Source organism: Sus scrofa, chromosome 2 (assembly GCF_000003025.6).
Source record: "Sus scrofa isolate TJ Tabasco breed Duroc chromosome 2, Sscrofa11.1, whole genome shotgun sequence".
NCBI lineage: Eukaryota > Metazoa > Chordata > Mammalia > Artiodactyla > Suidae > Sus > Sus scrofa.
The window spans coordinates 45,145,731-45,159,663 of record NC_010444.4 but is presented as its reverse complement, the minus strand read 5'-3'; the positions used below and the strand labels follow the sequence as shown (position 1 = coordinate 45,159,663).

Sequence of the window (13,933 nt, the reverse complement as noted above, 5' to 3'; positions counted from 1 at the left end):
CCAAGGGTCATTTGGGAATGTTCTGTCTTAGAATGTGGCAGCTTGTCATAGGCATAATTTCTTTAGAATGGCATGACCTGGCCTTCAGCTCATCCTCTGGCACCATTTTGTTACCAGTCTGTCTCAGACTTGGTGGACTACATCAGTGTCAACATCCTAGTTGTACTATCCTACTGAAGTTTTGCAAAATGTTGCCATTGGGGATAACTGGATGAAGTGTACAATCTCTCTTCCCATTATATGTGAAGCTACAATGATCTCAACAGGCATTCCAAAACTTCTAATTCTTCCTTGCCCCTTGCCCCTTCTGTCTTCTTTTTCAATCACTGGCATCACCAATCCTCCCTTTAGTCCTTGGAGTTTGTCTTTGGGGAGTCAATCACCTTACCTCCAACGATCTCAGTTTTCTCATCTCTAAAATAGGGATAATATTAGGGAAACATCATGGAATTGTTGGGAGGATTAAATGAATTAATGCTTATGAAACCCTTAGAAGTGTGCTTAGCTGTTAAATAAATAATAAATAAATAAAAGGTCTTGTACTCACTCTCCTTGTTTTGCCCCAGTCCTAGTAAGTTACCAGGTGCTTATACATTTTTCTATGATACGTCTCTTGGATTCTCTATTACCACTTCTCCTTGGCCAGTTTAGACCTTTAGAATCATTGCCTCCTCTTGGAGCTTTGCCAGGAGGTTAGTTACTGCTCTTCTGCATCCCCTGGCTCCTCCTTTATTGCCCTCAACATCAATTTCCTATTTCCTTTTTCTATCTCTCTTTTTCCCCACTGGACTAGAAGCTCCTTCCTGGAAGGTGCCATCTCTTATTCATCTTTGAATCTTCAGCTCTCTGCCAAGTGCCTACACAAAATAAGTGCTCATAAGTGGCTCATGAATGAGTGATAGTTAAGCAAGTGTAATCCTGGGGCAGCTAGATTTCCTAGAATTTCCTAGACTTGCTTCTTTGCGGTAATGGTAGACAACTGTACCAGTCTCTGAATCCATAGCTTTGTGACCCCAAGTATAGATTGTCACCTTACTGTTGGGAAGCCATGGAGTCCCTGTGTGTATTGTAGAGAGACACATGCAGATAAGCTTTCACTTTTCCTCTCCTGCAAGCACATTACTGTGGGCTTCCAGGAAGGCTGTTAACTCCTGGACACAGCTTCATTTCTGAGATCCACATAAAACCATAGAAAAGATTGGTCAGAGTCTGAATTATGGAATGCACCCAGCTTCTGTAAATATTTGCTGAGTAATATGAGGCCATGGTCAGATTAGCACTTGGCATCTTTGCAAAGTAAAATAAGGCAGATGGCCTCAGTTCCTAATGCTGTTACCATCACTCTGACGTTCATATTTTATCCCTGTGTCTTCCCACAAAGTTGGTAGAAGGAAGGAAGTAGTGATTGGTTATAAACTGGATCATTTCTATGGAAAATATCCCTGAGATCATAGATGTATTTGGTAACACATTCCAAGAAATGCTCAGTAATAGGAATTTTACTGGAATTGGGAAGAGGGTTGGCAAAAAATAGTCTGCAGACCACAAACCTGAGCTTCCGTTTAATCATTCATTATCTCTGCCTAAAGCAGTTGACCAAGGTAACACCCTCCCTCCTCCCTCCACAGGCAAAGGAGACAGACCTGACATCAATCATCATAATAGCTTCTGTTTATTAAGCACTTTTATATGTCAGGCACTTTGTTAGGGGCTGGTGATTTAACAACAGCAACGATAATGGCTACACTCCTGAATATTTACTTTGTGCAAAGTGCCTGTCATAGGACCTTACGGGAATTATCCCTACATGGCAGTGACCCAGCCACTGAGGCTCCATGTATATTCTTAATTCATTGTGTGCCCAGATCTCTCCCAAGTCCTTCCATTTCTGAGGTCTCCCTCTCCCTTTTCAGTGACAGCAGGGGTCCCAGGCCTTTGCAGCATTAGACAGCAGACCTACAACTTAGCCAGCATTGACTTCGCTCCAACAGGCAGCTTCCCCAAGGAAAAAGAACAGCAAATGAAGAAACTCTTCAGACAGAAAAGAGCCAAGCATCTAAGGGATTCAGGATGGAGTTCCTGAAAATGTTCTACTTTGGGTTTAAAAGGAAACTTTTAAAATGATTAGTAAGTTATTTAGAATCTCAATATTCCGAAGTTTGAGAAGCTAACATACTGAGAAATTTAATTTAGATTTCCTTAACATGCTCTTTCATGATAAGAAAGCATTCAGTATATCAGTCTATAAATGCTATACAACAGGCTGCCAAATTGTGACACAGAATGGGAGAAATTTGTCATTTTGAAATGCTGAGGGAATTCTTACTAACAGCGTTCTCATCTTGTAAAGCTATTATTTTTCCGAACCATAATATGATTTATAAATCTCTGCTGAGTTTTATACTTTTGATGGGAACAAACTTGAAATGAAATGTATTTTCTCAGAATATAAAATTCCCTCAGGAGTTGACCAAATGAGAAAGAAAAAGAAACATCTTCTGCAGCCGAGCACACCAAAATCTTGGTCTCAGCCAGCATATCTGTAGATGAACATCGGACTTCAGAGTCCTGGGCTCAGCTAGATTCTCTTTCCCTTCCACATACTTGCCCTGGGTGTCGTTGGCCACTCCAAAAGCTTTGGTTCTTTCTTCTGCTTCACTGACTCCTCATTCCATAGTCCCCACCCTTCACATCTGTCCTGAGTTACAGGTCCCTGTGTCTAACTACACACTAAGACGACCATCACGCCCTACAGACAGCTCTGCTTCAAATTCTCTCCAATCCCTGTTCCTTCTCCTTGAATCCCAGTGGTGCATGATTCTAAAATCTACTGAAATAAGTAAGATACAGTTCCTGTTCTAGGGAAGCTTATACTCTAGCACAGGAGATATAGAAAAGTCAATATACAATTACAGGTCAGGTTAATAAGTGCTGGGGAAGGAGAAGCCCTGGGGGCTGTGGCTGTCATAGAAAGAGCAGCCAGTTAAGACATCAATTTTAAAGGCAGTAACATCTTAGTTGGGTATGAATTAGGTAACTGAAGGGTGTGTGTGTGTGTGTGTGTGTGTGTGTGTGTGTGTGTGTGTGTGTGTGTGTGTGTTGAGGAGTCATAGGAAGGACAGAAGGATTCCCACAGACAGGGGCCCAGGGACGTGAGATTATAAAGACAGATAGAGGATACGGCTCCTGTAGGGTGCTCAGGAAGAGCTAGATAGAGATAAGGCCAGGTCATCAGAACAAGCCTTGTGTTCCACATATGGTCTGCACAGAGTTTGAAATCCAAAGAGCATGACCCAGTGGGTTGGCCAAGCATGGGCCTGGGGGTGTATGCTCATCTTTTCATGGAGGGTATCAGGTGATCATGACCCAGGCTCCAGGGAGACACCACCCCCCACCACGGCCCCCCATCCCCCAGAGTCTCAGCTCTCCACAGTGTGCTCCAGGAGATGCTAAAATAGATTCCCCCCCCCAAACCAATCTAAGGTTACATTTGATAATAATACTTTCCTCACAGGGCAGTTAGACTCTTTATACATAATCATCCTGAATCCTTACAAGCACTCTGAGCCTGAGACAGACCTTGGACTTGGGCAGTAGAGGGGAGACTTTAAAACCTTGAGCAGTGGGATTTCCCTTCGTGGCTTAGAGGTTAACAAACCTGACTAAGATCCATGAGGACATGAGTTCAATCCCTGGCCTCTCTCAGTGAGTTAAGGGTCTGGCGTTGCCGTGAACTGTGGTGTAGGTTGCAGACGCAGCTCGGATCCCACATTGCTGTGGCTGTGGTGTAGACTGGCAGCCATAGCTGCAATTAGACCCCTAACCTGGGAGCCTCCTTATGCCATGGGGGCAGCCCTGAAAAGCAAAAAACAAAAAAATCAAAAAAACACCTTGAGTTACTTCACCTCCCTTCATCTCCACTACCCTTACTTGTAAGATAAGGGTGACAATAACCACAAATGCTCATCATTTAAAAAAATTTTTAATTAAATTAATTATAGTTGATTTACAATGTTCTGTGGATTTCTGCTGTACAGCAAAGTGACCCAGTCATACATAAATTTACATTCTTTTTCTCATATTATCTTTCATCATGACAAACCCTCATCTTAATCCCTCTGACGACAAGAGCATTTGGGTAAATTTACCAGACTTGCCTGAACTGATGTAAAGTTGTTTATAGTTTTTATTTACTCTCTTAGAATGACACTTCTTACATTTTGCTGCTGAATATTGAGGTGTTTGATTTTGCAGATGTTAATGGCCCGTTGCCATCTTAACTTTCTAATATCTGAAAAACTCTGAATTCAAAAACGCATGTAGCCCAAGTGTTTTGAATGAAGAATTTGAGGACCTCTAGTGTATGTCAAGCATAAGATATATAAGATAATGTACATGAAGGGCTTTGTGAGCGCAGTGACTGGCGCATGGTAAGGGCTCAGAAATTACAATTACTATCAAAAAGAGGGCCACTTTGACTTTATAAAACAAGGCATGAACGAAATAGAACTATCTTAAAGGAAATGCATATTTTCTGTCTCTGGCCCCTCAAATTTTTACAGTGATTGTTTTGGAAAATTTGGGAGTAATATAATTTTTTGAAACATAATCATGCTTTTAGAGCGTAGGCTTTTGCCATTGTTCTGCTATTCACAGTAGGAGGAAGAACATTCAAAGTATTTGTAACAGATGCCAGCAAAAACAAGTGAGGAGAGATTCTGGGAAAGGAAACAGCACAGGTAAGGGTGGGGTGAGCTGAAAAAGTGTCAGACAAGGGAAATAAACTCACAGTCTTAAAACCCAGGCACAAAATGGTGACCAATAAAGCATGGTGGTATTGGGTGAACTTTTATGAAGAACCTTGAATTCCATGGTAAGTTTGTATTTTATCCTGTAGATCAGGTGTTGTCAAACCATTTTATCAAAAGGATTTTATTGAGGGAGTTCCCATTATGGCTCAGCAGAAACTAATCTGACTAGTATCCATGAGGATGTGGGTTTGATCCCTGGCCTCTCTCAGTGGGCATTGCATGAGCTGTGGTGTAGGGTACAGATGCAGCTTGGATCCTGCGTTGCTGTGGTTGTGGTATAGGCTGGCAGCCGCACTCCAATTAGACCCCTAGGCTGGGAACTTTCATATGCCTCAGGTGCAGCCCTAAAAAGAAAAAAAAAAAAAGGATTTTCTTGAAACACAGTTCGATTTGCATGGGAGCTCTGTATACTGCAACCACGCACCCCAATCTGTTTTTACTCTGTGGTCCTAAGGCTCTTTTAAAAGGGCACATCTGATCTCCCTCTCCTCAGGACACATTGCTCAGAGACTTCTCAACAAGCCTGGAAAAAAATGCCATCTCCCTGCCTACTCTGGGCACCATGACCCTTCCCACCTGCCCAGCTCATCTCACACCTCCCTGACTTATATTCCTGGGCTCTCCAGTGGGTCTTGGTCCTCCCCACCTCAAAGATCTTACAAAGGATGCCCCCCTCCTTTGCTTCTCCCTCCCATTTTCCTAATTAGCTTTTGCTTGTTCAGATCTAAGCTCAGCCACCTCTTTTGGGGGAAGCCCTTCCTGGCTTGACCAGGACCCCCTGTGTTACCCTCTCCCACACCCTATGAACATCTCCGTTCAACACGTAATCACCATTGGGTTAAATGATTAACTGAGGATTTAGTTCTTGGATGCTTTCTCCCCACCATGCTGTCAACTTTGAGAATGGGAAGTGGCCCCATCTGTCTTATTCATGACAGTGCCCCTGGCCAATGTCTGGCCACAAGAAGACCTCCAGCAACTATTTGTTGAAAATATACAAGCAGATACAACAGGAAGACAAATGAGAGAAGAGGCTTCTTTGTGTTGAAGTAAGGTTGGAGCTTTGGTTGAAACAAGAATGTAGGGCCTGGGATACTTCCCACTAGGCCACCCTTGCCCTCCACAGAGGTCCCTAAGGCACTGTCACTGGGGAATGTTCTGTGGTGGATGATGGGAGAGTCCAACCAACAAAAGTCTTGGTTATTTAGCTTTGGGGTAAGCATTCTCCAGAGTGTTCTCTTGGCCTGAAGTAACTTTCTGCTTGATGGTGGTTCAACAGAATGGATAAATGATCACAGTAGCTTTGTGTAGACAGGAAGTATATTTCATTTTATTTCAACATCTTTTCTCTCTTGGGTGGGTAAAAGACATCTGTAGACTGGCCTCAACTTGATTCTTTTGTGCAAGACAGGGTGTAGAGTAGACATTTCTTTGGAAAGTCATCTTGGCCTAAGCCCAGACCATTGAGAAAACTCCCTCTGTGCTCTGCAGATCACTGCACACTTGGGCCCATTCCTGCATCTGAGGTCATGTGACCCGGGAGCCTGTGTGACTCTATTCCTTGTTCAGTGTGGTTAGTTCTAATGGAGTCAAGGGCTCCCTTTACCTGTTAAGTAGAGCAAATCAAAGTGAAAACTACCTCTTGATTGAGTGGCATTGCCAAAGAAAATCAATAGAAATAGCTCAAGGTCCATAGGCACCATCTCAATGTTAAGTGTTGTAGACTTTCGAATTACTGGAACACTGGGTTTCAGGTCTCTGCAGGGCCAGCTGAAAACAGATAGCAGAGTGGGTTAAAGGAGAAAAGTAGTGTTTCCGTACAATTCTAGATTAAAGAGCCAGTGTGTGCTGGCCAAAAGCAAGTCATTTTTCAACCTCAAAATATTCTTTCCAAATTCCAAGATCCTGTGTTTGACATGTTTAAGAGAGAGAGAGATAACAGCTGAAGTTGTCTTTGTTCAGAACGTAGGAGACAGTTTTGTCTAGACTTGCAGGAAAGATGTAGAATGACATTTTCAGAACAAAATCAAAATATATTTTTAGGGGATTTTTTTCCCCTTCAGGAAGAGAGTTTGACATGCTTCCCTGATTTGAATTTGTTTGATCTATAAATGGCCTCAATAGTTTGATACAAAACTAGAGTAAATGAACCATTGAGAAAAGTTACTGAAAATGCTGTTTACTTTCTTACCTTAATAATAATATGAGCACCACCACCAACCCAACAATAAGTAGGATTTATTAATTGGTTTCTAGGTATGTGCTGAACTCCTAATGTACTTCTTTTTTAGTTCTCCTAGCGGCTCTAGAAGGTCAATATTATTCATATCTACTGGCATTAATAAATGCCAGTTAGATTATAACTACAGTTAGATTATTAATATCTACACCCAAAAGCTTATTTATTAATAAATATCAGTTTTCCAATGAAGAAGCCAAGGCACAAAGAGTAGAAGGGACTCCCCCAAACTACACCTGGAGGTGGACAAGCAAGGATCTAATATCTCAGCCTCGCCCTCCTCACATGGACTCGTGTCTTCTTTCTCCACAGGGCCAGCATCGTACAAAAACGCATCATTTATTTTCAAGATGAGGGCTCTCTGACCAAGAAAGTTTGTGAGCAAGGTAAGGCCATGTGGACATGTGGGTGGGAGAGGGCCAGATAAATGGAGGGTGGTGTATTCAGCCACAGGAATTAAGGTAGTTGAGCTTTCTGAGTTCCTCTGGGTTCTGCTTCCTAATGTAGCTCAGATTTTTAATCTGGCTGTGTGCTGTGGGTAATTGGATCTGCCTTAAACTCTAATTACTCAGCTTGATTCCCTGGGTAGGAGATAATGTACCTTATATTGGTGTTGCTGTCTCCTTATTTTGGTGAAACAGTGATTATTCTGAAGAGGTTCCTTGGAATAATTCACAGGACTTAATTAAGGAATGCACAATTGTGTACCTTTAAAAAGTCTATAATGGTTCCCTGGAGTAATCACGAGTAGGAACTTGCATGGCACCCAGGCAGGATGGGGGGATTGTCTCCAGGGCAACGGGATGCCCCGGGCCCCCAGCATTGTTATCTCCCCTCATTCAAGGGTCTGGTCCTTGAATTTGCAGGCTCATCAGCTCCCTTTTGGGGGGTTGAAGGCATTTAACAAAGCTTATGGGGACTGAGTAGACTGGGAGGTTGGAGCAGAGGCCTGGATTCAGATCCACCTGGGGTTCTAATCCTTCCTCTGCCCTTTCATGTGACTTAATGTATGTAAAATAGTACCATGTCTCCTTGACGCCTAGTAAATATATATATGTATATGTATGTGTGTATATACACATGTGCACATACATAAATAATATATACACATGCCTGTGTATGTTTATAGTATATATGTGTTAGCTATTATTATCTATACCCAAAAATTATTTATTAATCTACTATGAAAATTGAAGGTTTTTAAACATCCAAATGTATTTAGAAGTCATTAGAGAGCTAAACAAAAATGGAAAATGTTCTGCAATTACACGTCTTAACTCTCTCATTTCTGTTCACTTTTGCAGGCTTTTTTACATGTAGAGCAATTAGCATTTTGAGAAAAAATAATTCTATAATAATTCTCTAATTCTAGCAAATCATAAGCTACTAGGAAAAGGAACAGTTGATAATGGTCTTCTGGGAAAATAATAACAATAGCTAATTTTTTTTTAGTGCTTGCTACACACTAGGCACCATTCTAAGCACATCACATGGCTTAATCTTATAAGCTAAACACCAATCCTATATGGTAAAGACTACTATATCACTCCTATTTTATAGATGAAAAGCCTGAGACATAGAAAGTTTGTATAGCTTGCTCAGCATCATCCAGTTAGTGAGGGAGGACGGAGTTTGGACCTGGGAACCATTGCGCTAACCTCTGCCCTTTAATTAAAGTAACTATCTCCAGTTCTGTAGCTTGAATTGCTGCTTTTGGTAGATCAAAGAGTAGGTGCCCCTGTAGATGAGCTGGTATGGAAACACTGTCCTATGTGGAGGACAGCTTGGAGAACATGAAAAGAGCAAAAAGGAGATAGCTGGCTGCCCTGCATTAGGGTCATGCCTGCCAGTGGGGCCAGAGAGCTGGAATTTGTAGACCAGAGCCCTGGGCAGCGTTCAAGTGGGCATCATGATGCATGGCTGTTGGCGCTTTTCTTTCCCGTATTGAATAGTCCACAAATTCACTCAGACTTTCCCCAAACCCAGAACATCTCAATTGTTGTGGGTCTTGGTTCCCGATCCCCCACCTGCCTGGCCTCCACAAGGCAACACCAGGTTCTATGGGTTAGGGTTGTGGGTGTCCTGCCTCACCTCTTGGTCTACACCCAAGGTTGGCTGGTCATGGCCACGATGGTGCAGTTTTTGTTTGACACTTAAAGGACAGCCTTTTCCCCCATATTTGAGGGTTCCTAGAAGACACTTCACTGTCACCCTTGTGAACTGACAGCAGTCATCAACTAAAGCGGATTTTCCAAAGCCTCTGTGCCAATGTTGTGGGAGCCTTGTCTAAGCCATGAATACGCTAGCATTCTGCAGATACAGTTTCAACAAAATGGCATTGCAAATCTCTATGGGTAACCACTTCTGAACCACAGATCCTATCAATTGACCAACCTATATAAAAACACAGGGAGCTATATCCAACCTCTTGGGATAGAATATGATGGAAGATAATATGAGAAAAAGAATATAAATCTATATATGTATGCCTGGGTCACTTTGCTGTATAGCAGAAATTGGGACAACATGATAAATCAACTATACTTTAATTAAAAAAAAAAAAACACCTTTACAGCAGCAACTTTGTGGGCAAAAAAGGACCAGCAGGACCTGGGCTATAGGATCATAAGGTGCAGTTGTGGGTGATTCCTGGAATCAGTAGACCCACGAGGAAATCCATCAGTTAGCAAAGCAGATCCCGTTCAGCAAGTCTTTAAGATACAAGCATAGAGCAAAGAGATTTTTCTTAAATGTGGATGCCCACATTATTTTCGCCAACTCTTTCATTAAGGTCTTCATACTCTCTGTTGAGTCAAATCAAATCTATCGAGGAAAGGGAGAGAGAAACTAGTGTCTATTTTCCCCCCAGCTAAAGGTATTAATCCATCAGAAAAAAATAAGAACTGCACAGATTAAAAGCAATGGCAATTGTTAATTTTCAAAAGAAACTTAAAATGTTAAGAGACTCTCATACTGAGTGAAGTAAGTCAGAAAGAGAAAGACAAATACCATATGATTTCACTTATATCTGGAATCTAATATAAGGCACAAATGAACCTTTCCACAGAAAAGAAAATCATGGATTTAGAGATTAGACTTGTGGTTGCCAAGGGGGAGGGGGAGGGAGTGGGGTGGTTGAGGAGCTTGGGATTAATAGATACAAACTATTGCCTTTGGAATGGATTAGCAATGAGATCCTGATGTGTAGCACTGGGAACTATGTCTAGTCACTTATAATGGAGCATGATAATGTGCGAAAATAGAATATGTACATGTATGTATAACTGGGTCACTGTGCTGCACAGTAGAAAAAAAATTGTGTTGGGGAAAGAACAATTAAAAATAATAATAACAAAATTTTTAAATGTTAAGTTACAATTAAGAACAGAGAAACATAAAATATCCCAAACATTGATCTATAATAAACAAATGCACACATAGACTCGAGCACACATGGAATCACTTTAATACTGTGTCACAGATAAGTAAGGGAGAGACAGAGAGAGGAAAAGTGGAAGGCAAAAGCAGCAGTGAGGGGAAATGTAGGCAGAGAAAGAATAAGAAAAGGAAGACAAGGGAAGAGGAAGGATAAGCGTTGAAAAGGAAGCTGATGGATTAAGAATGGAAAGGAGGGGGTGGGGCAGCGCTGGAGATGCTGCTTGGCCTGGAGGCACCTGTATTGGGCAGGCCCTGTGAGGTTAGAAGATGAGGGGTAAGTTAACACTAGTTATCACTGCCCTGTGAAAACCCGATACACTTTCGATAGGCTTTTCCTCAGTAGGGAACAGTATGTCTGCTTTTATTTTGAAACTTAGAAATTTACTTTTTAAATGGAAGATTATTTTCCTTTGGAGTTCCAAAGGTTTTATTATAAGTGCATTCCTTTGAACCCTGGGATGTATCTTTAAGTTCCCACTGCTTAAATCCAAAAGCCATTTTGATAAGGTAAAGCTACCAATTTGCCTGATTTGGGTTCTTTAGAGATTTTTGCCACCTCATTTAACAGCACCTAGTAGTTACAATTGAAGCCCCAGCATGGATCTCTTAGCTTTGAATCTCTTTTGCAAAACTAATTTAGTTTAGGGGTTTTTTGGGGTTTTTTTATTTTATTTTATTTATTTATTTATTTTTTTTGCAGTGTAGTTGATCATAATGGAAATGTGAAAAAAAAAAATCTTGAGGAGGTATTCATTTATGCTACCTTTCCTGAAGTATATTCAATAGGGCTTGTCTCTTAACTATCAAAGAACTATCAAAGTGACTCATGTAGGAATCAAATCTGGGCTTCATGTACATAAGGCAATGGGAAGCTTGCTCCCAACACAGACAATGCTGTAGCCTCTTCCTAGTGTACAAAAAGTAGCCAGACAATGATTTCTATTTTGGATGGTTTCAGATCTCTTCTTTAAGGCTGTTTAGAAATTCTGGAGCCTTATAGGGAGGTAATTTTTAAATGCACCATTCTTCATTTGAAAAAGCAGAAAGAGAAGCACACAATACAAATTTCTCTCATCGGTGTTTATGCAGACCTACCCAGCAGAAGGTCTTCCCTGCAGTGATGTAGTATAGAGGTTAAGCTCAGGGCTGTGGACCCAAAAAGACCTAGGCTCCAGTCCTGCCTGTACCATTTCACTGTCCCTGTGACCTTGGGCTGGTTACCTAACTTGCCTCAGTTTCATGATCTATAAAATGGAGTTAAAACCAAAGTACTGACCTCCACAGATTGCTAGGATTAAATGAGACTGAATAGAAAGGGACCAACATACACGAGGACTCTGTACAATGAAGTTATTATTACAATATCCCATACCTTTGTGTCCATCCTAGAACCCAGAATTCACTTCCACTCATCACTGATTTTGCACATTCAAATCAAATGAACCCAGTGAATTCTGTAAGAAAGGTGTGTAAAATGCTCTTCCTGATACTCAAAAAGATTTTTATACTTTTTGTCACTGCTCTTTATATAATAGCTAAGAATAAATGTCCAACTATTTGGGGAGGGGAAGCGGAGAACATTTATGTTAATATCTCCAGAGGACTCAAAGAAACAGCAACTGAAGCAAGTTGCATCTGTAGACATTGTTTTCATCCTGCAGGAAGCAGAACAGACTAAAAGCAACAATGCGCAGTTAGGGATGTGGGCTTGACAATCGGAAATACTGAATTTATTCATGTTATCTCTCCCTCTCCACTTAACAGCTATTCACAGCTAAAAGTGGAGGCGGAGAGGGAATCTTGAGTTTTTCCCGGCTGTTTCTATGCTCAGAAGTAAATCTGAACTTATGAACATGTTCCCAAGCCCCCAACCCTCCTCATAAAGTCTTCAAACACTTGATAAGAAATGATGTGACTATACAGGCATATCTTGTTTTTCATAACTTTCAGTACTTGTTTAAGGCTCTCTACTTGTTCTTATTGCTGTCCTTCAAAGGTTTTCCTTCTGATCCTGGCAATTTGGCCACAGAGAATATTCCTTTGTGAAAACACACTCATGCAAATTCCTCTTAAAATTCAATAGAGAAATCCTGTTGTGAGGAAGGTGAGGAAGGAGATTCAAACCCAGAAAGGATAACCAAATAAATCTTACCAAGATAGCACCCATCCCAAATATTCTGCCTAATTGGTCTCATAGATCTCCTCACATTATTAGAGCAAAAGTTCTGATTTTTTTTTAATTTGCAAAATATAGGTATCATCCTTAAAGGTAGGTAAAATCCTTTAGAGCTGGGCCTGGTTCTTAGTGTTATATATGAAACAGTGAAAACTGCACCTTGGGTCACTTTGCTGTACAGCAGAAATTGACACAACATTGTAAATCAATATACTTCAATAAAAAATATTTTAAATAAATAAATGATATCTAAAATTAGAAAAGAAACTGCACCTTGTCCTCTTTTCCCAATCACTGAGGACAGAACGAGACCAAGATGGTGCTGCCTTGTAAATGACTCTCAGTTGCTTTCTAACCTGGTGACTTTCCTGGACTCTTTCAGATTCCACATTTGATGGGGTGACTGACAGACCAATCTTAGACTGCTGCGCCTGTGGAACTGCCAAGTACAGACTCACATTTTATGGGAATTGGTCCGAGAAGACACACCCAAAGGATTACCCTCGTGAGTAGAATGGCTGCTTTACAGGTTGGGGGAAAAGGTCTAACAAAATTCTGTCTAATTGTGAAATACACTAGCTGCTCGCTGTCACTGATTAATTCATGAAACACACATTCCAAGTAGATGAGTTCATCAGGACAGACAGAATCATGGTATGCTTTCCACTTCTTTGCATAGTATTGTTCTAAGAGTTTTCTTATCTTCGATTTAAAAAATATCCCTGAGGTCATGCTGCTTATCTTCAGATCAGATATTTGGTAACCTCAGTCCTCTTGAAGTAGCTCTGCCCATGAATCATACAACAGGCTTATTTGTGCTGCATAGAGCCAGCAAAGGGACCTGCTCTTGACGCCACAGGCCAAGGTCAACAAATACTCAACATCCTCAACCATAGCAGGCATTGTTAATGTATCAGCATGCCCTTTCTCTACACATCCCAGATACACTTTAGTATTCTCGTGACAACATGCTACCAATAGGCAGGACCAAGCCATGAGAGTTGTCAGGTGACCCCAAACTTGCTGTTTTAGAGCAGATTCTTAGTCAGGACCCCACCTACGCTCTTTTATCAAACAATTGTCTCATCAAATGCCTAGTGTGTGTCAGAGACTCTAGAGCTGAGTCTAGAGTCTCTGACACACACTAGGCTGGGTTGTCATGACACAACCCATGTTCTCAGGCAATGTAGAGATTAATGGGGGACCAGACACTAAATAATTGTACAAATGATATGAAAATTATAACTATGAATAGTGAACTTACTGTGT

The 13,933-nt window shown here is 41.2% G+C and overlaps 1 protein-coding gene across 1 annotated transcript in view; it reads left to right on the top strand.

Moving 5' to 3' along the window:
- Positions 1 to 13,933, top strand: part of SPON1 (spondin 1) — a 331,696-nt gene that overhangs the window by 140,014 nt on the left and 177,749 nt on the right. Inside the window, exons 4-5 of the mRNA XM_003122966.6 lie at positions 7,363 to 7,436; positions 13,047 to 13,169. Of these exons, the coding sequence (XP_003123014.4) occupies positions 7,363 to 7,436; positions 13,047 to 13,169 (197 nt within the window). The remainder of the gene's footprint in view (positions 1 to 7,362; positions 7,437 to 13,046; positions 13,170 to 13,933) is intronic.